Source organism: Plasmopara halstedii (genome assembly GCF_900000015.1).
Source record: "Plasmopara halstedii genome assembly, contig: Scaffold_555, whole genome shotgun sequence".
NCBI lineage: Eukaryota > Oomycota > Peronosporomycetes > Peronosporales > Peronosporaceae > Plasmopara > Plasmopara halstedii.
Window position 1 is genome coordinate 933,902 of NW_020187475.1, and position 25,451 is coordinate 959,352.

At 43.3% G+C, this 25,451-nt stretch overlaps 7 protein-coding genes across 7 annotated transcripts; 5 read left to right on the plus strand and 2 right to left on the minus strand.

The window, feature by feature from the left end:
* Nucleotides 1–4,071: 4,071 nt before the first annotated feature.
* Nucleotides 4,072–4,446, plus strand: PHALS_11712 (uncharacterized protein; the record flags this gene model as incomplete). The annotated part of the gene is made up of 1 exon (XM_024727122.1): nucleotides 4,072–4,446. One exon carries the CDS (start codon nucleotides 4,072–4,074, stop codon nucleotides 4,444–4,446), a length of 375 nt encoding a protein of 124 aa, XP_024577731.1.
* Nucleotides 4,447–6,991: 2,545 nt separating this feature from the next.
* On the plus strand, nucleotides 6,992–8,757 carry PHALS_11713 (rab8 family; the record flags this gene model as incomplete). The annotated part of the gene is made up of 8 exons (XM_024727123.1): nucleotides 6,992–7,484; nucleotides 7,596–7,820; nucleotides 7,887–7,959; nucleotides 8,014–8,114; nucleotides 8,181–8,246; nucleotides 8,310–8,465; nucleotides 8,531–8,611; nucleotides 8,675–8,757. The coding sequence occupies 8 exons, from the start codon at nucleotides 6,992–6,994 to the stop codon at nucleotides 8,755–8,757; spliced, it is 1,278 nt and encodes a 425-aa protein (XP_024577732.1).
* A 263-nt stretch (nucleotides 8,758–9,020) lies between these two features.
* On the minus strand, nucleotides 9,021–9,402 carry PHALS_11714 (Cox20/FAM36A; the record flags this gene model as incomplete). The annotated part of the gene is made up of 2 exons (XM_024727124.1): nucleotides 9,021–9,165; nucleotides 9,230–9,402. The coding sequence occupies 2 exons, from the start codon at nucleotides 9,400–9,402 to the stop codon at nucleotides 9,021–9,023; spliced, it is 318 nt and encodes a 105-aa protein (XP_024577733.1).
* Nucleotides 9,403–10,288: 886 nt separating this feature from the next.
* PHALS_11715 (uncharacterized protein) lies at nucleotides 10,289–10,655 on the plus strand (the record flags this gene model as incomplete). Its single annotated transcript, XM_024727126.1, has 2 exons — nucleotides 10,289–10,432; nucleotides 10,575–10,655. The coding sequence occupies 2 exons, from the start codon at nucleotides 10,289–10,291 to the stop codon at nucleotides 10,653–10,655; spliced, it is 225 nt and encodes a 74-aa protein (XP_024577734.1).
* Nucleotides 10,656–12,402: 1,747 nt separating this feature from the next.
* On the plus strand, nucleotides 12,403–15,183 carry PHALS_11716 (Predicted membrane protein; the record flags this gene model as incomplete). The annotated part of the gene is made up of 5 exons (XM_024727127.1): nucleotides 12,403–13,404; nucleotides 13,951–14,065; nucleotides 14,143–14,232; nucleotides 14,316–14,551; nucleotides 14,620–15,183. 5 exons carry the CDS (start codon nucleotides 12,403–12,405, stop codon nucleotides 15,181–15,183), a joined length of 2,007 nt encoding a protein of 668 aa, XP_024577735.1.
* Nucleotides 15,184–15,532: 349 nt separating this feature from the next.
* On the plus strand, nucleotides 15,533–16,312 carry PHALS_11717 (ubiquitin-conjugating enzyme; the record flags this gene model as incomplete). The annotated part of the gene is made up of 4 exons (XM_024727128.1): nucleotides 15,533–15,542; nucleotides 15,604–15,778; nucleotides 15,846–16,173; nucleotides 16,235–16,312. The coding sequence occupies 4 exons, from the start codon at nucleotides 15,533–15,535 to the stop codon at nucleotides 16,310–16,312; spliced, it is 591 nt and encodes a 196-aa protein (XP_024577736.1).
* A 28-nt stretch (nucleotides 16,313–16,340) lies between these two features.
* PHALS_11718 (dna-binding protein smubp-2) lies at nucleotides 16,341–19,301 on the minus strand (the record flags this gene model as incomplete). Its single annotated transcript, XM_024727129.1, has 1 exon — nucleotides 16,341–19,301. One exon carries the CDS (start codon nucleotides 19,299–19,301, stop codon nucleotides 16,341–16,343), a length of 2,961 nt encoding a protein of 986 aa, XP_024577737.1.
* Between the last annotated feature and the right edge of the window lie 6,150 nt (nucleotides 19,302–25,451).

The following is a 25,451-nucleotide window of genomic DNA, read 5'->3' on the forward strand; positions in this document are numbered from 1 at the left end:
GCCAATGATATATTTGCCTGATTAACGGGTCCAAAAAAGGATTTGTATGCCAAATAACTGTAGTTTACCAGGACCAAATTTTTCGTGCTCCTACGAGGAATGAACTCATCCTCACCCTGACATCTTGCGGTAAATAAGCGCATTTTGGTACTGTACGAGCTTACCTAAAACCAGCACATTTATTCGAAGGTGCTGTCAGTTAAAGGACCGATCATCGCCGTGGTCAACTCTTCGAGTCCTGATCCAAGAGCACATAATACCCTAGACTCTCTCGCCGATATGGAACGGTTAAATTAATTGTGGTATGGCGAGTAATTACAATATTTGTGAGACTTAACACTTCTCATTCGCCAACGTTTGACTTTGTACCCAAATCGGCGTTTTATGTCGCAGTTGAGCTCGTGAAGTCAGCTTAGAGACGCCATAGAGCAAAGTCCAAAACTCTTCTGGTCATCCAGCTTTGCACAATGCAATAGTTCTGGTAAAATATTATAGATTTCGTAAAACGTGTGTGTACTTACTCAATCAATTAATTAGCTGTTTCTGATCAATATTTACTACCTCTCAGCAGCACTGAGTATGGATACTTGTGATATTCCGCATCCTCGTGTGGTCTTTTGCTAAATCGCGCGGTCAAATTTCTCCGGACAACGTGTCACTGCTACATTTATTGCGCTTGGCAAAACTAGTCATCAAATTCACAACAAGGACTCAATAACTCTGTTCCATCTATTTAAAATAGAGCAGAAGGTGCTCAATAATTTATGCACGATTTGATTAGACACGCTTGATACTTTTTATGATTCGGCTGTTCCCGACATGAATAGCAATGCGTCTGGAAGCATTTGTTTAGACGATCACCAGGCACGGATTGACGCTGGTGAGGCACCCTCATGAGCTTCTTAATCAGACGCCATAAGAAGGTATCACTGGCTTCTACAGAGCTCTATAAAACTAGACCGTTCGTGTCTAGTGTCAAAGCTCCTGAAGGTAATGGCGGCTCGTAAAGTCTCAGCCTCTAGATGTTATTCAAGCGCGTAAGACTTGATATTTGCCTTGATCCAAATAAACAACAGTATGCGGTGCTATCCATCTTCAAGCCTGAAGGATGCTGCGTCGAGGAACAGCATTCTAAAACTATAACTAATGACTATGTCACTGACAGCAACAAGATGGCCCACCTTGCTCAGACGGCCCACCCAGACCACAATGCTGGAATTACCGGGTGATAATAACGATTTTACCCCAATAATAAGCGCAAGCACGACGAAATAAGGCCTAGTACGACGAAAATCGCAAGCCTTTAAGCCGCCTCATCATGTTGACCATGTGCCCACGAGATGAAAACTCGTATAGCCGGAATGTTGGTGACCCTTTTTCGTAACTTTGGTTATGATTTTCCTTTGTCGCCGTTAAATTGCGCAACTCGATATCTTTAATGTATATTCAATTTAGTGTGGAGCACAACGTTTGATCCGCAATGGTCGATTTGTGCGGTAAGTGAGTAGCTTTGTGAGCGCGATCGGGACAAACGATCTCAGTTTGGAATATATATCCTGCCGGGAAAGCTGTGGTATTCACACTTTACGCTCTTATGCACTCACTTTCCTCTGACGGATGCACGCACGACATGTACTCACGCAGAGCAGCCCCTGAAATCGAAATAAGATCTGTTGTGCCTCGCAAAGGCTGAGATCAATGAGGCTCTCCTGAGCAATCTTGATGCTCTCCAGATGAGCTCAAAAATGTTGTAGCCCAAAATTATTCTATCTCTATATCAGCGTTATTGGGAGTCACGAGTCGCAAAATACGCTGCTACGATCAAGAGCATCATGTGAATATGAACAACGCACTACCGTTGAAAGCAACAACGAGTATGTGAATGTATTGAAAATGTCAAGAATGGAGATCAAGTCCAAGCTTACCACTTAGGACACTTCTCGCCTTGTTTTACAGTGTAAGTGTCATCAACTACTACTCGGTTCAACCTGATACGAGATATATCTAAAGCTATACCGGCATATACGATGTTATCCATGTGATTTTTCGTCGGTTAAAATCATTTGGGACCACTTGTCTCTCGTTAAGAACCGCGATGAGTCATGAATCTATGAATGCTAGACCGATTAAAAATGAGAAGGGAAGGAAAAATGTTACGCAAGCACGAAGATCTGACAACTTCAGCGCAGTACAGGAATTGACCAAAATGGTCATCGATCGAATGTTTGAAAGCCCTGAACAAAACTTGGAGGACAAACGTGGCTGTGAGCTGCGTTCTTCTAGTATACTCTCAAATAATGACAGAATAATGCTACCTTGATACTACGATCGCCAGAATCAAGTTTTTGCAGGACGGATCAAGGCAGTTTTGGAACGATGTATTCAAGGCAGATTCCTGTGGAGACATGCATTTTCTGTCGCGATCCCTTGTGCTTGACTATGCTGTTCCTAGACGTCAGATCAGTTTCATCGTGTGATGGTAAAGCTGATTCAACAACCCGGTGAAATACGCACACTGTAAGAAGAACTAAGGCTCACACTCAAGCTTAAATAAAGCATATCATTATTGTAAAAGCACTCGAAATTGATGCGTGAAAATTTGCGAGGTAGTGAGATCCCGGAAGAGTAGCTAAACATTTGTTGATGGTTTTAAAATTGGAGCAACCATCACAAATAAATCTTCCGTAAAAACGACCGGAAAGAACTGAAAGAAGACGTGGTTCATCTATCCTCAAAGAAACAGCGGATTTTGTCTTTGGTAAAAGATGATAGGATGGAATCGCAAAATTTTCGCCGCGAGAATTGACATGTGATCGGGTGTTCAATATTTTTCTTCTAGTCACTGAATTCGTGAAATTGTAACAGTGCGGATTTTAAGTACAGATACCTTCATCAGGTACGTGATTATATTTTCCGCGAGCCATTTTGACGATAAAATCGGCGCGAAGTGAGGGGAGTTGTCTTCTTCAAAAGACACATGACTTACGAGCATAGACTTGAGCAAGAGAAGAAGCACTCAATACTGAAGTGACCATCCGGTTCCGAAGGGCAAATCGTGTAAATACGATAGGCTTGATGTAGCTACAATTCCGTTCATTTTAGAAAGTACTGCTGTAGATTAGCATAGCAAGGTTAGCTCTACAAGCGCATGCGACTTAATAAGTAAGTACATCCAATTGCCGGGGCAATTTCGCGCTATTTCCCTCACTACAAATAGTAAGCGTAGCGGGAATTTCAGGGAGCGAATACATGTACCTTCGAGTCTGCTTACTGTAGCAGCGACCTTCGTTATTCTTTTGACGAAGCTCTTAGACCTCATTGTTATATGAAGCTATATTTTAAATTCTAAGACTGTGCAAAGCGTATGACGCCGGAAGTTTCTTCTCTCAATAAAACCGCTTTGGCAACGCACGACAAGACGATTCGAGGATCGTGACGCACTGCTGCACGCTGCATGTGAAGCGGGTCTAAGCTGTGATTTAGCTAACTTTCGATGAATAAAAACTGAGTCATTTTAAATATAATTGAGGACAGTGGTATTGGCTAGTCGACGATATTCTTGTCTCAAGATCTACCAGCAGGACATGTTCTCAATAATACATTCCAGAAAGTGATTTCCTTTTAATCGTTTTTTGCAAATATTTTTGTACTTTGACAACTTGTTCAAGCGTATATCTTTGCTTGCAAAAGATTAAGGAGATCGTCCAAAAACGAATTTCGGTGCTTCGCAAGGTTTTAGACGTCTATACCATCGGGACAAATTTGTGCATAAAATGATATGGGCTGAACAACTGTGTCACTAGAATAAGCGCTTATCGACAATCATCTATCGACGATGTTGTTCTGCAACACATTCTTTCCCGTTTGCGTTAGCGGCAGAGTGGTCGTTTCATGATCGAATCTTGCACAATTTGCTGCTTACACTAATATTTTGAGTTAAATGATCGGTGAAGTGCGGAGTATTTTCCATGTCATCAAACACGTATCGTATTCGCACGGAAGGAAATGTACACTAATCCTCTGGCAAGGGTTGTTATCGTCTAATTGAGCAAAATTCAGTCTGGTTTCACGATGCTCTTATCGATCGGAAGAAAAAATGTGCGGTTGACTGCCTGTCAACACCCTGGCAAAATGTTTCAACAGACTGCTCTGCGATATTGCTTTACTATGAACTCATTCACGATAAAGCATGAGTTCAGCATCTTCTTTGGTTTCAACTGTGCCTTCTCAGTGACTTCAAACTCTGGCAATTTCATGTACATACTTCATGGGCTAACGTTTATTCCTAAAGCACTACTGCTCTGCATGATAGACAGTAGCGCTAACTCGACAGAGCCGCTGAAATGTGATATAGATGAATTACCCAGATATGACACATCTGGCCCTTCTTCCCGCGACTTTCAGACCTGCTTCTACAAGGTTTTGCTTTGGAGGCCGCGGCATTAATTAAATCTGAGCCACCGCGATACTCAATATTCGTTTCTGACTTATCAAGATTAGCTATGATTATCCCAGCGAACAATCACAATACCCATCGTCTTTGAGATACACTCTGGCAACCGCACCTCACTACCGTATCTACCCTTTGAGCTTAGATTATATCAAGTTGAATCTTCAGATAAGAGGCTAACGCAGCCACACAACCGATCCAAAATCGCTTCCGCTAATTAGCATAAGTGGGCTCATATCTCATCAAAGCCTTTACTAAGGGAGAGGGGAGAACATCATACTCCATTTTGTAGATTTCAAGTCCATCGATTGCTTATGGCGTTGTACCTATTTAACATTTATTAGGAGATCGTACTTTAGAGTTTGTTCTTAAACCAACCAGGGGTCACACTGGATGGTGTGACCGTACAAATATATGGATTTCACAAGTCGGTGTAATCACACAATGGTGTCGCTACACCGAAACAAGAAGCCACTACGTGGCAGAACTGCCAGTAGTTATGCACATTAATTCGTTTTACTCTTGAAATTTGGAATACCTAAGATTTTAGATATAGGCGGCTCTCCCGCGAATTAACAGATAAATACAGTTTTAATCTTGAACGAAAGAGTGCATTTACCTAAATTAAGGATTTGATTCTTCTTGGAGGAAGCGAATTGCAATCCGCTACACTCGTACTAGTTCTGGTATTGGAACATAACGTCGTGGACCTTAGTAATAGCTTATAAGCAGAGAGCTACGGCAGTTCCACTGCAACAATGCATCTGACCCTCTCCAAGATGCAGTCACGGTAACCATGTTCATGGAGAATTTTCGACGCTCATAGAGTTCATCTACGTTTGTACTAGAAAGAGTATCTGTATGATGTGGTCCCATATTACATCTTTGGACTCCGTTTGATCTACTGTAAAGCGTGAGACGTTTGACAGCGTGAAATGTTTAATATTAGGGTATGTGTATCCCTGTTTCAATTGTGGCGATAACAATTTCTAACATCTGAGCATTGACCCCCCCACTAACAGAAAATTATCCAGTACGCGGTGCTAATACCCGTGCCATCTGTAGCTTCCGATCGGCCCAAGCTGAAAATGCATCATATATTGAGTTGTTGCACCCAAGGTCCTACTTTTGCGCGTAGATGTAGATAACAAGCACGACTCGCTGAGACATATTCTAAAGCAAGGGGTTTAATTACTGGCCATGTCAGCTTTCCTTATCCAGAGAGAATAAAAAATCCCTACCCCTTCAGTCAAAGTTTTGATGCTAGCAGCTTTTCTGTGTAAGCCACAATTCTTAGATTGGCACCCAGTTTGGGCATACCTGGACGAACTTAACCAGAGCATCCTTGTGTCTTGTCAGTGCTTTTGGCACGATTTCTGATCCCATCGGGATTCAATACCGATATGATCCTATAAATCCGATCTGATTGTCTCAGTGACAGTTTTCTTTCGCATTTCATGCTCCAATCTTGCAGAGAAAAAAATCCTTTCACGATGTGATTGTGAGATTGGCGACAAGTGCAATGATGTTGCCGTGCACTTTGCACCGAGAAATCTTTATCTCTTAGGGTCAATATCAATCGCATAGAGGCTGGAACCGTACGATCTCATTACCACGGGACCGATATCCTCGTTGAAAATCAATGCTATTAGCTTGCTCTCCTAGTACTCGAGTACACAAACTCAGGACTCCTTTTTTTAAACTACTTTAAGTTACGCCCTTTTCACTATCTCTCACTCTCTCCTATAATAAAGTAACAAAGAAACTGGTCGCCGACGATAATCTTGACGCAACAATGCGGAATAAAAGCGTCCTGATTTTTTTGTTTCTCGGTTAGCAGATATCCCAGTTATTTTTTTTTAAAAATTGTCATTTCATTGATTCTGATATTCCGACTTATCAAGTTTCACATTTACACGAACTGTAATGTTAATTTTGTCCAATTGTACTGTTTTCTGTTAGTGTTGTTGCAACCTTCCGTACCTATTGTTTAGGTGTTTTTTCAAAAGGAAATATTTTGATTTGTGTGATTGTGATCATAAATTTGCTATACATAGGTCTCAGAATTTCGACAATTGCTGCTGACAAGTATAAAATCCAGAAAAAATAGGAAACGTCAAGCCATCCATCTCAGGTGGTGTTTCCATCCACAGCTTGCTCCAAGACCTTTCTACACATCACTCAATCTTCTTTAATAATCTTAATGTCCAATCTCATCTGTCACGTCCATCCATCTCAATACTATTCGCTCGACATTTCACGACTCAGAATCAGTATACACTGAAAATTACAATGCCGTAGGACAAGTTGCAGATATTGTACCGTATGGTCTTGAATTGCCTTTTCGGTTACACACGGTGGCCATTACACACTCTTCGGAGTTAAAGTCATTTCGTCCCATAAAGACTTGTTATTTATTCTATAGTCTTGTCTTCTCGACGTCTCACTCTTTCCGGAGCGTATCAAACTTCCCCCCTCCCACGTCCTAAATAACCACAAGCCATATTTTTTTGGCGCCACTTGTTGGATCAAAACCTTAGGATGAGCACAGCGTCGGACCAGGACGAGACTGAAGCACAATTGGCTTGGGAGCGTGATATGGAGCGCGCTGTACATGGTCGTGGTCGTACACGAAGTCGTTCGATATTAGCTGATGACGATGACGAAACATCAACTCATAATGACTTAAATGTTGGAATCGACATGAAACAACATGGTCGAAGTCGATGTTTAAGTTCACGTGAACTTAGTGGTACAAAAGACGATGGTGTTCGATCAAGACGACGTAGTTGTTCATTTTCAGCACCAAAATGTCAAGATTCGGATCCAGAAGATGCAGCAACTTTAGCTAAACGTGCAGCATCCTTATCGAAGATTTATTTGGCTGGTTCTGCACCTGTTGATGTATCGAAATTACAAAATGATAGTAAAATTGTGGGAGTCAAAAAGGTTGAGGTCGTCCAACCTACAGGTGCATTATCAGCATCTGCACTTGATGCTTTGTCGGCAGGATTACAACTTTCGGTTGAGAATAGTCTTGTACCTTTGACGGGATATAATGAGACACAATTGACGGAAGAACAAATTGAAGAACAAAAAATGGAAGAAGAAGAAGATCATAAACTTAAAGTTGAAAAATTATCAGCACGAAGATCATTAAGTGTTCGAGCATCTTTATTTCGAAGTAAAATGTTTAAAAGTACGTCACGATTACTTGGAAATTCCGAAGAAGGTTTGAAGCTCGAAGCTGCAAAAGATGTAGCACAAATTCTTGGATCCGACAAGTTGGGACACGAAACGATACCGGATGCAGGACCAATTGTCCCTAAAAAACGACATAAACTAAAATTGTTGTTATTAGGAGATAGCGGTACGTTTCTCATGATGTTTTGATCTTGTTATTTGGTATTGATGATATATGTATGAGCTTTATTAGGTGTGGGAAAAACTAGTTTAATGCGCGTATTTTCAGGTGATGAATTTTCAGAGTCGATGTTAGCAACTGCTGGGTATGTTTTGAGTTTTAGAATTTGAGAAGATGAAAAGCTCATGAGTTTGTTTAGTGTGGATTTTAAATTACGACATATTACGGTTGGAGATGATGCGATTACACTTCAAATTTGGGATACAGCAGGTCAAGAACGTTTTCATCGTATTACTGCAAGTACGTTGGAGTGTAGAAACAAAATGTTTGGAGTTCTTTTAACTTGATGTGAGTGTTTTTTTGCAGCGTATTATAAAGGTGCAAATGGCATTGTACTTGTCTATGATGTTAGTGATCGACGTAGCTTTGAAAGTATGTGACGTGAGTTGAAAGTTTGATCCTTGTTTTAGTAAATGACGAAATGTTTTGATACAGATGTTGGCTATTGGATGAATAATATTCGACAGTACTCGACACCAACACAAATGCCTGCTATGCTGCTTGTGGGAAATAAAATTGATTTACCTAATCGTGTTCTTACAATGGAAGAAGGACAAGGAGCTGCAAGTCAGTATGGCTGTCGATTTATTGGTATGTTATGATGAAGAAGAGTCGAAAATGGTATCAATTGACTTATGATATCTTTTGTCGAATAGAAACAAGTGCGAAAACATCAGAGAATACAAATGGTGCACTTGAAACGATTGCAAGAGATGCGTTTATGATTAGTGTCAATCGTACGTGTTTCAAGTCTGATTTGACATATTTCATTACCTGATACTTATCTTGACTTTTCACAGCTACACTTACACAAAAGATGGTAATGGATCGAGAAAAGGCATTGGCTGGTCGACGCACAAAAGATAATTGTGTTGTTCAATAGTCACAAGCATGATAACACTGAAATGACAGTAGAACGAAAAACATTTCTTTTCGAACATTTACAACAGAGGTTGTACAAGCATCAGATCGCCGTATGATGGTGATGAAGCAGCATAAGGCAATGCAAGTGGAGGCCTAAGCACAGATAACAACAACATTTGATAGTGGGATAGTGATCCGAAGGTTTTGAAAAGATTTTTAAACAATAGGAGTGAGAAATTACGTACATATTGCCAATATTGTTGGGTTACAATTATTGGACAATTAGTCCTCGTCTTCGGATGATCGTGGCTGAACTCGAGAACGTAAAAATTGTTCAGCTTCAGCCTTGCGTGTTGGATTATTCATAACTTCCATAAATTCCCGTGTTTGACGCGCTCGAAGACGATATGAAGCACTACAGAAGACCCTGGAACAATTACAATAATATTGTGATTGTTGTTTTTTAAATGATAGATAGTATTCCAGTGTACCAGCTACAAGTACTGACAAGGCCAAAGGAGCCAATGGCCCAATCACAAGACGATCGGATACTTTTGGTTGTACGAAAACGATGTGCACCGATGAAGCTGGCCACAGTAATGCCCCACATGAGCCCGGAGCGAAAACATGGAGGATTCTTAAGAATTGTATCTGATGATGACATATTGTTTTGTGGACAACATCAGACAATACTTAATTGCAAAAAGACAATATTGAAAAAAATGAACTAAAAGTACATTTACATATGCTTGATAGCATAGTATTGCATGACGTGAGCCAAACACTCCATATGTTCAACAAGATTCTTCGTTTCGAAGTTCTATCGTCCTCATTGGTATAAGGTTTTGGTTACACTCAAAATTGCCCAGAAGTTTACTGTCTACTTGCCAAACCAGAGGTGTAATATGTGTCGAACATGACCAAAAAGCACAAAAAGCACAAAAAGTTCAGTACACAGCACAATATTTTACATCACTTGACACACATCCTCAGCAAGATGCGTGATTATATTTTTTATTTGATGTATACAGCGGCAATCAGCGATGAATTGTGAAGCTTCAATTTAATAGCGACGGATCTAAGAATGCCAAGTGGCTGGCAGATTCTTTTCAAATGTCAAGCTTTAAAGTTTTTAAAGATAATTTAGTACAAAAATTAAATTGGGAGGACCGGAAATTCCTGAGTTGATGTTGATATTCATATTGATGACTACCAAACATACAAAGTCAGGACTTGCAGTGACGGATATCACTATAACTTCAAATACAATGAACGATACAAGACATCTGCAAAGGTTTTACCAGATTTTGATTCCAGAAACTGTAATGGATTGCCGGCGAACGTTATGAAGTTGCTAATGAGTCAGAACCAGTTGATATTACCGAAGAGCTATATGAAGCTCTCTATCAGTGTAAGGAGAATACTTGTGCCATAAATCCTACATTAGATAAGGTAAATATGGAAATGATTGCCGATATTGGCATCAATCAAGGCTTTACAATCTGATTTAAATCTTACCGCGAATATGATTTAAAGATTATGATAGATGAATGAAGGTAGAATATGCGTTATATGACCGCAGTACGCTAGACAAAACCGTTGTTTTCAGCACCCAGATCAAGCTACTACGCGACTTCTCTAACCAATTTAACAAGCGTGATGCTCAAAGGTGCTGGAATGAGTTAAAGATGGATGTTAGTAAGCCATGCATTTCTATGACCATCAGGCAAGTTATCGAAGAGTGATAAACATGGCTACCAAGCCTGATTCTTAGCTTAACGAAGCACAAACAAACGCAGTGGCCAATCTGCTACGGTTCTTGCTGATGCTGAGCAGAAGCGCATCAATGACAAAGCAGTGACGATGCCGTCTTCTATGTTAGAGCGATCAACGAGACAAAATGCAAGTGCCATTTGATTCGTACTTTGTGGGATGGGACAACTAAAGAAGTACAAATTTCATATTGTGTGTCACTCTGAAGCTCTTAGATATTCTTTTCGCTGTATCTAACTACAAGAAAGTGGTTCTCGAAATGCACTTAGTTAAGTAATGCTTATTGCGTATGTAGTCATAGTAGCTTGGAAACGCTTTACCACCCAAGATCGCCAAATACAACAGCTTGTCTTTGTTAATTGGTGGAAAACAGCATTTAGGAACCCATGGCCTAACGTTCATCGTCAATGCCTCACTCCATTTCAACATATCCTTCACTTCGTCGTCAATGAGATTCAAAAGATGCAAATGCATTCCGATTGCCCTCACATTCACTCAAGCTTTCTTTCTCAGTGGCTCTTCTTGCAAGCGACAACATTTGAATGCGATTTTGCCATTAGCTGTTCATATCTCAAAAACGCTTTTCCTTCGTGAGTTCTCAGACTGACCTGTGCACAGGCATCGTCTAGCAAATGGCAAAGCTCGGCCTTTCTTATTTCAAGCACGAGTTCCACTACTCATACCATGAATATCTTGCGAAGCGTGCACGAAAATGCGTCACAATGTCTTACACAACAGGATATTTTGTCACAAGCTTTCGCCACATTTGTTGGTCTTTCAATGTATTTAGCACTATTTGATAGCTGGAAAATACTGGAACAAGCGCTATCAATCTGTGCCGCACGCCGTAGCTGTGCTTTATTCGCTTCATAAAGTTTGTGATCTTGGAGTCCGTGCCCATGACTATGACCACAAGACCGGATGCACGAAACACATTGCGTGAAAAGCAGCCGATTTTATGTTCTCGTTGAGACTCACTTCATCCAGTCCGAAGAACGGCAAACCTTTCTTCTCTGCCTTCATTTTGTCAATCAAAGCGAAAATAATTTTCCGGTCGCATGGCTTCACAGCAGATCATTTTGATAAACGCTTGATAAGCAGTTTAGCACAGAGAATCGGATCCAATTGGAGTGGCTAGCCAGTAATGCCAAGGTCGTCGGCCACCCAACGCAAATGTTAGTTGCGATTTCCCCATGCCTGTTGACCCTCCCACGCAGATGAACCGGATTGGGCACTTGTTCCCGTCATAGAAATCGTAAACTTTGTCCAAAATGTGCGCACAATAATTTTGACATTTGTCTTGGATAAGACGTCCACAACGTTGATAGTACGTCAATGCTTGCCAATCTTCCTCTGCGTCTCGGATTTTTTCAACTGTGACATAGAGTTTGGTCGGCACAATCACCAACACTTGGATTTGCTTCGTTTCCGGCCCTGTCCAACCCATAGGAACATCATAGAATCCAAATTCTCCATCAAGGTGACTTTTTTCATGAACGAAAGCTTCAATCATTGAAGTCATTTCTTAAGCCTCTTGACGTCTTCCGTGCCGAATTCAACCCACGCTTCGCCTTTCTTCGCGAGATATAGCTCTAAATCGTCCGCACCGACCGCCTTCAATTTTTTTTCTTTTTCGTCTATATGGCCTTCTTGAAATCCCCAACCGACTGGCCCGCATTGATGACCACGGGGAATGCACTCACTATTCGTCGTATATTTCAACTTTTGAATCACAATATTTTGAGTTCATTTCCATGAATTTCGACAAGTCACCAATTGTTCGTTTCCAGTAAAGTTCCTAACCGTGGCTTAAAATCCTCTCAATGCAACCATTTTTCAATATACCACGACTGCCAAGTTTGACTAATATTCGAAGGTCTGGCAAGAAGTCATGGCATCTACCACATTTCCAGTTCTATGGAAAGATTCTCATGAGCATGGAATAAAAGGAATTGTCGATGTGGACATGAAAGACTTGTCTTTAAAGAGCACACGGTTAAGAGATTTGTTTCCAGTTCTTAATACAGTGATTAATGCTCAATGCTCGACCGCAAGTAGCTACCGTGAAGTGGAACGACTTCTCCTTTACGGAACTTGTGTGGGTCATCAGCGTAGTTTTGACGCACTAATTCCTGAATTAGAAAACTGTCCACGATTCGTTGCAATTATGAGAGTTCATCCAAAAAAGGTGGTAGATACAAGAGTTAAGATTTATGTTAAAACACTTACGGAGAAGTCTTATCTGGTTAACTGTCGGTCAACTGACACTGTCTGCCATATAAAATCAAGAATTATGGATAAGGAGCGCATTGCTGTGGAAAAACAGCAGCTTGTGTACGCAGGTAAATGTTTGGAAAACCATCTAACGCTCAATTCTTACGGAATACAAGCTTACAGTCGATTATATATGGTTAAAAAAATGTTTGGTGGTGGACTTCCACCGCGAATCTTTGCTGACGTTTCGGATAACTCGCTATTGATAGAGCGAGAATTTTCACGTGATGCCCCTGATTGGCGTATAGCTTATCGAGGGCTTAACATTGAAGGAAAGTGCAATAATGAGGATTGTGTTGCTTACCGACGAATGATTATTTATCCCAAAAGATACGAGGCATTCAACCTCATGCGAGATGATGATATTCGATGTCCGATGTGCCAAGAAAAAGTGAAGCCACGTACATGTGGCTTTTATGACTGTTACTGGAAATTCGATGGGGTGCAATCAGATGATGGATTCTCACTGATTTCGAAATGGAAAGATGCGTTTGGCAGAAAATATCATCGTTTTAATACGGATAAAAAATACGGCTCTGTCGAATGGGAAAGCCTTTTGATTGTAGCCAAACCACGAGAAGAATCAGTGAACGTTGTGCTTTCACCGAGTGATAAGTTGGTTATTAAAAATCAGTGCACGATCTGTTGGTGCCAGTTTGGCTCAATGTTCAAGAAAATCGTGACAACTGTCGGCTGTGGACACAGCTTTCATGACGCATGCATTGACAAGTGGGTGGGGTGGTGTGAAAAGAGTGGGGTCTTGACAAGCTGCCCTTGTTGCCGAACTGAGGTGCAAATTTCTGGTAAACGTTGACGACAATGGACACTACAATGAAAGAAACCATTCCACAGAACGACCGAAGTAGGCTTTCAGCTCTCATTTATGACTTAGAAACGATGTTTCTAAAAAGTTATTTACTTCAAATTAATTGATTGTATAGTCTGAACATCACTATGATCATATTTTTTAATGTCACGTTTGCTCGAATTTCTGGTTAATCAGCATCACAACCTGATAATAACAAAAGTCGAGACTTTAAGAATAAAGATTTAAAACGTTCAATATACGAATGAAGACAGCAATCCTCAGATCAAATTCTGCTGTCATGGGTAAAGATGCAAGCGGTATCAGTAGCGACTAAATATTTAGTTTTTTCGCTTATAGTCACGTTGGTCAACTTTAAATACCAGCGTGCTGTCAATATTTCCGTCATCGTATCAAGCAATAGCGAATATCAGCGCTATCGATGACTATACCGATCTATTGACTGGCACTTTTGGTTGTACAAATAGATTGTGCTCCTCCAGAAAGAATATCAACCTCTAATTTCTTATGGCGTTATTGCTGATGTTACAGATATAAACTTGTTTACCAAATCCCTTTTTTTGATAAATTCTCCATATAAAAAACGACATTTTTTATCAACGATTCTGATACTACAATTTAGTATTTCGATTTTTACTTCGAAATGACGATCGCTGCAAGAGCTGGAGGGAGTCATGTGCTGTTGCTTCTAACAAAGCTCTTAGTGATCTTCAGCTGTGCATTAAGTGTCGTGGTACTTCTCTGTGTTCATCTGCTCCATCGTGTGCGCGATTACGATGCGACACTGGGGCTTGCGACATCGACTCTGGACTCATTGTCTTTTCGTAGTCTCTCCTCACTCCAAGACCTCCAGCGCTCTCACGAAACATTCGTGCACGTCTTCTCTGTGCAGTTTCCTCTTGCTTTGACATGCTTTACGAGTGTCTACGTGCTTAAACAGGTGCTTTGTTTACAAATGTATACTACTACAGAACAAATGAAACTTAATATTGATGCATTGTCTGCTAGACGTTCGCCATCCCCGGCTCAGCACTGTTGAACCTATTTGCAGGAGCGTTTCTGCCTTTCGCATTGGCATTCCCATTAGTATGTATACTTACAGCATGTGGCGCATCGTGTTGCTATATCTTGTCTAAAAACTTGGCGTCGGAGGAGCTCGTATTGAATCTGTGTGAGCGAATATTGCCAGGCAAGCTGAACATGTTGCGAAAAAAGATTGAGGATGCAAGAGCACAGAACCAATTGCTCTATCTCTTGCTCTTTCTACGCATTTTTCCTTTTACACCTAATTGGTTTTTGAATATGGCAAGTCCGTGGTTGCAAGTACCGCTCAAATTGTTCGCACCATCAGTTGTACTTGGACTCTTACCGTACAATTTAATCACAGTACACGCAGGTGCAATGCTATCGTCTCTCAAGAGTACAAGTGACCTCATGGATTCACGAACGATTGGATTTCTCGTTATCCTGGCTATTGGAATGCTGATTCCTGCGCTTATGAAAAAACAAGTTTCGGCTCAGAACCGCGAAAATCAAGATCACATATCCAAAAGTAACCAGAAAATTGACTAATGACAACATTCAGCCTGGTATTTGACATAAGAAATTTTAATATGTGTACGCCACATATAATCAAATTTGGTATGACACTTTGTTATTGAGTTGATTAATGGCTTGGCTTTGACCATCAGACGTTCGTTCAACGACAAATCACATGGATCCTATATATCTATGTATAAGTAGAGCTCCTGTCACCAGCATTGTCGATTATAAATCAACTATCAAAATCTCCAAACAGTCGTTTGTGTATGCGATTTTTTTAGTAACTACACTTAATGTTCTTGTTTACGTCATCTTACGCTATGTTACGTCCTTTACATAACCTTCTTTTTAATCCATTTCTCAAGTCGAAAAATATAACATGGCTCCAGGTATGAATGTAATTGCTATGACTGTAGCCATGCTAAGCATCCAATTTGCTTCACAAAACAGGAAGTCGCGTGCGTAAAGAGTTGGAAGAATGTCAAAAGGACTCACATCTTTCAGGTGTTACGGCTGTACCAGTAAATACTGCGTCACTCTCTGAACTTCGCGGTTCGATCCAAGGGCCGGATGCGACGCCGTATGAAGGTGGCCATTTTGAGCTTGAAATTATTATTCCTTCCAAGTAATATCTTGTTTTTCTGTATTTTTGATATATAACATTGACAAAATGACGCTTCTTTTGCCGTCAGATACCCATTTGAACCACCACAAATACGTTTCTTAACGAAAATTTGGCACCCAAACATTTCGTCACAGACTGGAGCTATCTGTCTTGATATTTTAAAAGATGCATGGTCTCCAGCATTGACCATAAAGACTGCACTTTTGTCTATTCAAGCGCTTTTATCAGCTGCTGAACCTACGGATCCACAAGATGCTGAAGTAGCAAAGATGTATCTTAATGACCATGCGCAGTTCCTCAATACTGCACGATTCTGGACGGAAAGTTACGCCAAGCCAAAAGACGCAAATAACGTTGCTGCACTCTCTAGACTCATAGATATGGGATTTCCAGCCGTACGACACAAAAAAAGTGGTATTTCTCATAGGTTATTTCTAATCTTTATGTGTTCAATAGGAAAAGGCAAAAGCGGCACTACTAGCGACCAATGGAGACGAAACAGCCGCGATTGAACACCTTGTTAGCAGTATGTAGCTTGTTATCCCTTGAATAAGGTAAGATATTATTTCTTCTTGGGTTTAGTCGAGCGATCAGCTGATTTCGCAGCGACAGTCTCTTGAAGCTTCTTTTTCAGTATTTTGCGCTTGTCGTTTGTCAATTTCTTACTTGGAGTTTCTTTCATTTGATGTTTAAACGTCATTCGCTCAAATGTACGCACAGCGTCACCACATCCGTGAACTTCAGGCATTGCATGATTGTAGCAGAATTTGAGTTTGCAAAATTTGCAGATGCTACCGAGCATTGATACGCTCGTTTGACAACGACTTTGACTTTGATATGCACACTTTGAGCTCTTCGTAGCTTGCCGCGTGAGATAATCCAATTCATCCTCGTCGTCTTTCATTTTGTCGATCGGTGAAGTGTTCGTCTTTCCCTGACGTTTCTTTTTCTTACTTTTCTTTGTGCTTTTCAAAGGTGCTGGATGTCGAGCAAGGCGACTCATGTGCAAATCTTTCAACAGTATATTTGATGGCTCAAAGTCGCTTGGTCTCATTTTCGTTTCATTATTGTCTTGGTCACACTCATCCGAGCTGTCACTACTTGAGTCCATCAGCTGAAACACACTGCTTTTTCTTTCGTCTTCGAACTTCACTTCGACTGTCATTGCTTTTTCAAATGGTGATATTTCTTCCGGCTCCACTTCAACTGTCCTTGCTCCTTCAATTTCCATTTTGACTGTCGATGCTTCTTCAGTGTGGACATCAGCTGTCATCGCTTCCTCACTGTGGGCTTCGACAGTCATTACTTCCTCAGTGTCGGCTTTACTTGTTTCTTCTTCGATGTGAGATTCCGATCTATCGTCAACGATTGTCGAGCTAGGATCATCTGCAATTTTCTGTTCTTTCATCGATTTTGATGTCTTTGTTTTTCGTTTCGTCTTTGCCTCAGATACCCCCACAACTAGTGTCTTCGAAAAGTTCCCTGTCATGGCCATAACATCGTCCACTGATCCTTGTACGGTGTCGTCTTCCAAAAATTCATATGCACTTCGAACTTCACCAAACTGTTCAAAATGGTGAACAATTGTCGCTAAGAATCGGTGCGACGAAATTGTATCTGTATCGCAAATCAAAGCCACGTGGCGTTTTGCTCTTGTGATTGCAACATTCATTCGACGATCATCCGCTAAAAAACCCACTTGTCGAGACGCATTAGATCGCACGAGACTCATCACAACTGCTTCTTTTTCACAGCCTTGAAATCCATCGACGGATCGAATTTCGAGCTTTGGAAAGGAATTTAGTAAGAGACCTTTTAACGTCTGAACTTGCTTATTATACGGCGTAATGACTGCCACTTCGTCTTCTTTTAAGCCAGCAGATAGCAACATTTGAACATGCTTTGCAACAATACGAGCTTCTCCTTCGTTGGACTTAGATAAGTGCACACCTTTTACATCTTCTGCATTCTCCTCATCTTCATCCAGCTCACAGCCTGCCGTATCCACAAGCAACAGTGTCGCATTCAGCACATCATCATCTTTTTTAATCGTGACATGCGGTAATTCGTGCAGTTTGCGCTTTGCAACGGCTGAAAAACTCTTTAATTCGCCTTTGTACATTGCTTGTGAGCTCCAATTGCAAATGTCCTCGTGCATACGATATTGCGTATCTAACATTTTTACCACACACTTCAGTCTTTCGTTTCTCGTGACTCGATCAAACAGCGTCACTTCCAATCCTTTTGCTGCTGCAACTTTTGATTTGATCGTTGGTGGTAATTGCAAGTGATCTCCTGCTAACACACATCGTTTCGCTTTTAAGATAGGAACCCAACACGAAGCTTCAAGTGCTTGAGCTGCTTCATCAATAATCACGACATCAAATGTCACATCTTTTAACAATTTCGATGCAGCGCCAACATTCGTCGCAAACACGACGTTGCTCTGTTTAATGATCTCACTTACAACATTTTGTTCACGTACTCGAATTTCTTTGCGATTTGCTTTCATTTCACGTCGTAACTCATACTTGACCGTCTTTTCCCGTGTCTTTTGCAATTTATTCTGCATAAGTGTCAATTCTTTTCGAATATCTTGAACAATTTCTGTGCCTTCTGCGTTTGCGATCTTCGCATCCAAACAATATTTTAGTGTTTGTGGCAAAACTCGTGCTGGATGTCCCACCCGTACAAGATTGAGCTTCTTTCTCAACTTAGAACATGCACTTGCCAGCTTTTCTAGAACATTATCCACTGCAATATTCGATGGTGCACAAACAAGCACTTTGGACTCGTACTTATCGATTAATTGAAGGATCAATTCGATCACTGTCGTTGTCTTACCTGTTCCAGGTGGACCATGAATCAAAACGAGATCTTTCGATGCTAATGCGAATCGAATCGCTTCATGCTGTGATGTATTCAATTGTGTATGTAATGGTTGAAATTCAGGTATTAGTGTGTTCCAGCTCGGATCTCGATTTGAAAAAACGACATCAATGACCTTGTTAGCTGTACCAAAGTCGAGTTTGGTCATTTGATCCAAAGTATCTGTTAATTTGGCAAATGTTGCTGTATTTACTAATCGATCAAGTGTGAGAGTAGTCGCTGAGAGTGCGAGTTCATCAATTTCATCGTGTTCCGAATTAAAAGCTACAGAGATCGCATGCTCTTCGACACGAGATACAATTCCTGTTGGTATACTCGTGCTTTTTTGCACTCGAAGTTGTACGAGATCACCGACTGTAAAATGATGTGGTTTTGCTTGACGTAAGTGAAGAGATGGCAACGATAGATGTAATATCATACGTCCAAATAGACCAGTCGAATAGCGAGCAAGTGTCAAATGAGTCAAGACATTGGGATTATCTCTATCGTCAAGTGTTGTCAACTCCTTCCGCATTGCATCCACTTCTTCTTGTTGTTCAATAGAAAGAAGACGACGTGTAGATGTTAGCCATGTTTCTAAAGTCACTGGAAGCAGCGCCAGAGCATCGGCTGAGGTCTCTGTTGTCTTGGGCATCACTGAATTGTGTTAGCGTATACAAATTCGAAAAAATCGATGTATACAAAGGTGCCTAAATTTGTCAATTTGTGCAGTCATTTTTTGCTCATTATCAATAAAATAGACAATCATCGAGTCGACAATGTTCAAGGTGTCATTTAGCGTACATTTGTTTTTATTACCCACAACTGGTTAGTCACCATGTTTTAAGCTGAACGAACAACGAAGCTGCAGCGGGGCTACCGTAGCTCTTTACTTAAAGAAGGTGTAACGGGGTTACACGTACGCTGGTATGAAAGGTGGGTCACACAAGATGGTGTGACAGTACAAAGTTCATAAGTCAGTGTAATCACACCATGGTGTGGCTACGCCGTAGCAAGATGCCACAACTGGCGGAACTACGAGTAGGTAGGCATATTAATTAGGTTTTACTATTTGATTAGGAAAACCCAAGGCGGCTCTACCGCAAATAAAACAAAGTATACAGTCTCGATTTTGAACATAAGTATTTATTTGCCTTGGTTAAGGTTTAGTACTCTTGGAGGTAGCGGACTGCGATCCGATACACTCGTACTGGTTCTGGCATAGAACGAAGGTCGGTTTAAGTAAGTTTCCTCTAAGCAAAGAGCTACGGCAGCCCTGCTGCACTTGGTAGCACTCGTAGTCTCTCTACGCCTGAGTCGTTACGACTGGTCCTCTCTGAGGTTGAAGCAAACCTCTATTTGCCCGAGGGTATGCAGGACGGGCTTAATTAGCTGATACCCCTGCTTGGCCCTGAGGAAGTGCAACACCTTGCTTCGCAAGTACATGAAGCGATAAGCATACGTCTAGAGGCGTTTCCGAGCTATGAAAATGCTCTGGAAGAGCACCTGCAGCAAAAGATGTCGGCGTCGACTGCATTCATGACGCCACCGTTGACGACGAATGTCTCCTCCCGACCCAGGACGCTCATGGTGCGCGTTGAAACTAAGGAAGGATCGAATCTCCGGCACTAGGTGAGAGAGGCCGAGATGGCTATGGCATTCGCCATGCTCCAGAACGAGCAACAGCGCGTGGCGCTAGCTATCTCCAAGCTCGGTGGTCGTGTGCGAGTATGGGGGAACTTCAATGGAAGCGGTGTTCCCCTCCTTGAAAGAGCTGAAGCTGCAGCTTTTGCGAGTGTTTTTGCCGCCTACCCAGGCATATCGCGTGCGATCGCGTTTCCTTGCTGCCCGACAGGACAAAAACGAGTTGGTGGAATTTGTCCAAGTGTTGCGTACTCTGATTGCCGGGGTGGCAGCCGATCCTCTCCCCGAGGCGGTCACAGTGACCGTCTTTATGGAGAACCTCAGCACTGGCGTGGCCTCAGTGGGTTACGTGCCACTACATGTTCAGCCCGCGAGCCATCATCGGAGCTATTGTCCAGCACACCTTCGGTGCTCATGAACTCGGATACTCGATATCCAGCACTTTGACCGTCCCGGTCCGGTGCCCACTCCAATAGCGCTTCTGCTTTCTAGCAGAGGTGGGTTCATGACTCCCCAAAGCTTTACCCGAGACGTGCGTATAGCGTCCAAGGTCTTCGAGCTCCAATCAAACCATGGCTCATGGTGTTCCAACGATGCCATACCAAGGATAGGGTCATACCTTGAATCCAAGTCTAAGTCGAAGCAGCGGTTCACGCTATCGGGGTCAAGAAACTTGATACCGAGGTCCACAGGGACCCTCGGCAAAGTGACGGTACCACTCAACCGCGCTCTCAGCGCCTTAGCATATAGCTGACTTCCTTCGATCGTGTAGCGTCGAGCATTATTGACTGAAGCCCCGGAATCGATAAGGATCTTCCATGGCTTCTCAAAGCCCTTTACGGTCACTTTTACGACCAGCAAGCCCAGCTTTCATAAGCGTTCCGTGTTCAAGAAAGAGCACGGAGCTCTCTGGGGCTGGGCCCTGCTGCCCTCTACCTCTCTGATGCTTAACAAAATTAAGTTTTTCCCTAGTAGGGCACCCCGCTCCTACTGGGTCTTGTACTAATTTAAAGTGAGACGTCGGTTCATCGAGTCTTCAAACGCCTTGAGCAGGAGACAACCAGCCCAGAGGTGACGGGTGTCTCTACAGACAAAACACCATCGGGTTTTAAACGGTGCCCAGCAGCTCCGAGCTCTTCTTCCTCTTTCTCAGCATAACTGAGATTCATTGGCTCAGGCCCGATCGACGAGCTCTGAGGTTGTGTAGTACAACCAAGTCGTGTCTACTTAAAGTTGAAATTGAGATTCAATGCCACATTTACCGCTTCTTCAAAAGAAGACGGATGTGAAACACGGAAGACTTCCTTTCTGGTGTTACTATTTAATAATTTAAGCTTCCTGTAGCGGTACCGCAAATAAAAATAGATACAAGCTCATTTTAACAGAAGAGTTAATTTGTTTTGGTTAAGGTTTTGGATACTCTTGGAGATAGCGGATTGCGACTCCAGATCGTAAGGTTGATTTTAGCTTTGCGTCCTTTAAGCAAAGAGCTACGGCAGCAGAGCCGCCTAAATGAAAAGTCGTAGATTTTTTTAATTAAAAAGTAGAACCTAATTGATAATGCATTCTACTGGTAGTCCCGCCTCATAGTGGCTTCATGTAACAGTGTAGCCACACCATTGTGTGATTACACCAACTAGTGTAATCCACACCTTTTTACGGTCACACCATCTTGTGTGATCCAGCCTTGCATACCAGGTTACGTGCAACCACGTTAAACGCTTGGTACGTGTAAGCCCATTACACTCCCCCCATCAAAGATGTAAACCCTTACAATTCACATTTGACTGTAGCCCTATACGCGGCTCGCGTGTCTGAGACAACGTAACGTCCCTTGGGCCATCATTACGCATTCTCTGCTCAAGGAGCCCTGTGTCTATAACACGAAATACACCCATCCTCGCTGGTCCCGAGGGTGCCCGCTGGCAGAACCCTTCTTCGTCTCCCGCACGCGGTGTATCTCCGGATGGGAAGCACATCCCAAACCTCTCAACCGGGCACGGTGTGCCCACCACGGGCGACGGATTTTCTCGTCGAGTATTCCGAGGATTCGGTTACGAGTCAGATACTCCTTATCCAGCATGGGAAGTCGGGGAAGGCGAGATGCGCCAACGGCGCACGTGAGCCCTACTCGAACCTTGCGGAGACCGTGTCCGTTCCCCGACCTCTCGACTTCCGGGGGGGGGTATTTTTACTATTCACCTCGACGAGGCACAGGAGCAGCAAATGGAGGCTGCCCACAGGGTAGCTCTTATGCGCTCGTAACCACGTTCCGTCTTAGACCCTCGTGCTGAATACGGCTTCATCTCGGCAGTTCCCGCTACTGAAGTAAAAGACACCATCACTCGATCGTTAGGCGTCTCCGTATTCGGGCCTCCGACCACTACACAAACTGAGCTTGACAAGCGAAAGGCTCTTCGAGCTCGCTACTTGGCACCTCCAAAATTCTTGATAGATAGGTACCACGCTCGACTTCGCGCTTTAAGAAAAGGCACTCCTGTATCCACAATGCCGACTATTCCTGTGGTGCTCGCCCCTGGCGAAACCGCTGCATATGATGAAGAGCTCGTTGAGCGATGGATGCGGTAGCACCGGAAACCTCTCCACGCTGTCTAACTTACAGCGGAGCCAAAAGGAAGTGGACGTGCGCATAGAACACCATCTTCGATTCGAATTTGCCAAACTCAAGGCGCAACGCCGACTTCCTTCCCTGTGATATATGGAATAATCCATCACGCTCCCGCGAGCTCTATGGCTTCTCATACGAATGAGTCTACGACCACAGCAGCTCAGAGCCATAGTTTGAGCTCAGCTCATGGCCTTCCGGCTTTACGGGCTACTACCGATAAGCGCGGGGCGTACGATGACTCGGAAGTCACGATCCTTCTGGTCATAAGCGTCTACAACGTCTGAGAAGTCTTGCCGAAGTGGCACCTCGAAATCCCCACGAGTTCTCGGAGTTTACATCACAAGATATTCAAACCTGTCGACGACGCCGACAAGGCGTTGCACGCGATAGTGGACGCCACCGCTCTCATCAAGAAGAGTCGGTGGCAGACGATGACGATTTGGACGATCGCCGTCCAGTGACTCGCGATACCGGAGGACATAGTCCGTTGTCATCGGCCTCCGCCAAGCATCTTGCCAATCTAGCATACCGCTGTGCGGAAGACCTCGAGAGCTTGGAGCATTTTAAGCTCCGACTGCCCCACGTTGAGAGCAATCGCGCTCAGTCGGAGCGACCCTAAGCCGTCGAGCAGACGAATACTACACTTCGTGCAATGGTGGAGCGCCTGGCGCCGTTGGAAACGGAGAACACTGTACCCCGTGCTCATAACCAGTTGCCGATTCAGCTTATGTGTGTCCGAGTGCTTTTGGGTACCGCCCCGGCGCCAATGCTTCCGCATTCACTTGCGCCGGACCCCGAAACGGCTTCAGCAAGCTTACATAAAACATCGGGTGGATGCGCATCCTTCTCGGAAGGTTTAAGCGTATACGCAAGGCCTCGCTTGGCTACGATCTTAGGTCCGATAAAACGTGGACGGAGCTTCGTCTTAAAGACAGCGAGACTGCATGTGTATGGAGGTTCTAAGCATTTAATAAACTGACTTTTTTTGGCCTGCCGACGGACTCGGCAGGCTACATGGTATGGTTGTTTTTGTGGGCCGTTTGAGCAAGATGGATCATCTTGCGACAGTGCCGTACACCATCGAAGGTGTGGGTACAGCGGCGCTGTTTGTGGATCGTGTCTTTCGACAAAATAAACTCCCGGAGTTGATTGGCGTTGATAGAGACCCATACTTCACAGAGATTTTTCGTCTACAATCACCAGGATGCTGGAGACCAACTTGACTATATCAACAGCGGACCATCCACAGATCGATGGGCAAACTGAGCGCGTGAATCGCGTCGTTGAAAACGTTTTCCGCAGCTTCGACGCCAGAGCGCTGGAGCGCTGGAGCGCCATGCTGTCACTCGTAGTTTGCTCCAAACAATGCAGCGCATTCATCTATCGGCTACATGCCGTTCTACGTGAACGGGCTTGTTAGCCTTTGCGTCCCGGACGCCGCCATCACATGGCTCAGGGTTTGGTGGGGGAGGAATAGCCGAGCGGCTAGCTGATATAGCCCCCACCCTACTGTCCGTAAAGAAGTCGATGACTTCCTGTCTACTAGGTTGAGTGGCCTACGACACATTCGCAATGCGATGGCTGGAAGCCAAGACAAACTGAAAGAATATGTAGACGGAAAAGGCTGTAGAATTGTTGAATACATTGAGATCGAAGACCTCATCTCATAGACTGCTAACCTTCGGAGGGTACCGGTAAACTGATCAGCTGCGCCGCCGCACCCGGAGGGTTTCACCCTCTGACATGTCTCACACGTGCGCACATATGTGCTTGTCCATTTGTACAGCTTGGGCCACCACTAGTGGCAACTCACAGAACTGTACGTCTTCCCATGACCGAGATAACCACTGAGTGGGGCGACGTGGGCCTCATAGAGGATATGGTATTTCAAATTATCATCGTGAGAAACCACAATTTGTGGCGTATCCGTCGAAACGGTGCTATAATACAGCAACCCGTTATTTAACGAATATCGGTGTAACCATGTGCGCAAACGCGCCGACAAATTTTTGTCCGACTCTTAAAATCCTTGTCCCCCGAGAGCATGTAGCAGGGCTACACACACACCATCATCCGTGTATTCGTCACAGATTGAATCCATCACTGACGACGTCACCGTCGCGAGATGAGCAAGCTCATAATCCGGTCTGCGTTACAACGCATCAGCCAAAGCATTCTGCTTTCGTACTTCACCACGAATTTTTTTTCTGCAAAGAAGAAGAGCCACCTGTCCATCCTCTAAGAGATGTGAGGCGACTGAGTCGCAGTGCGTAGTGACGCATGAACTGTGTAGATCACAAACGGCTTTGAGCCAAGCAGGTGCACCCTAAAGTTGACAAATGCATGCTTCAAGTAATTCCTTGTCGTGGACTGGGTGGGTAGCTCCTCTCCACAGCTTTAAGCTGACGAGATTTGAACGCGATCACCCGATCTCGCCCCTTGGCGTCTGCTTGCAGCTGTGCACAGCCGATGGAAAAGTCCGAAGCGTCACAGACGACGCTGAAAGGACGATCAGGGTCTGGCAGTGCCAGT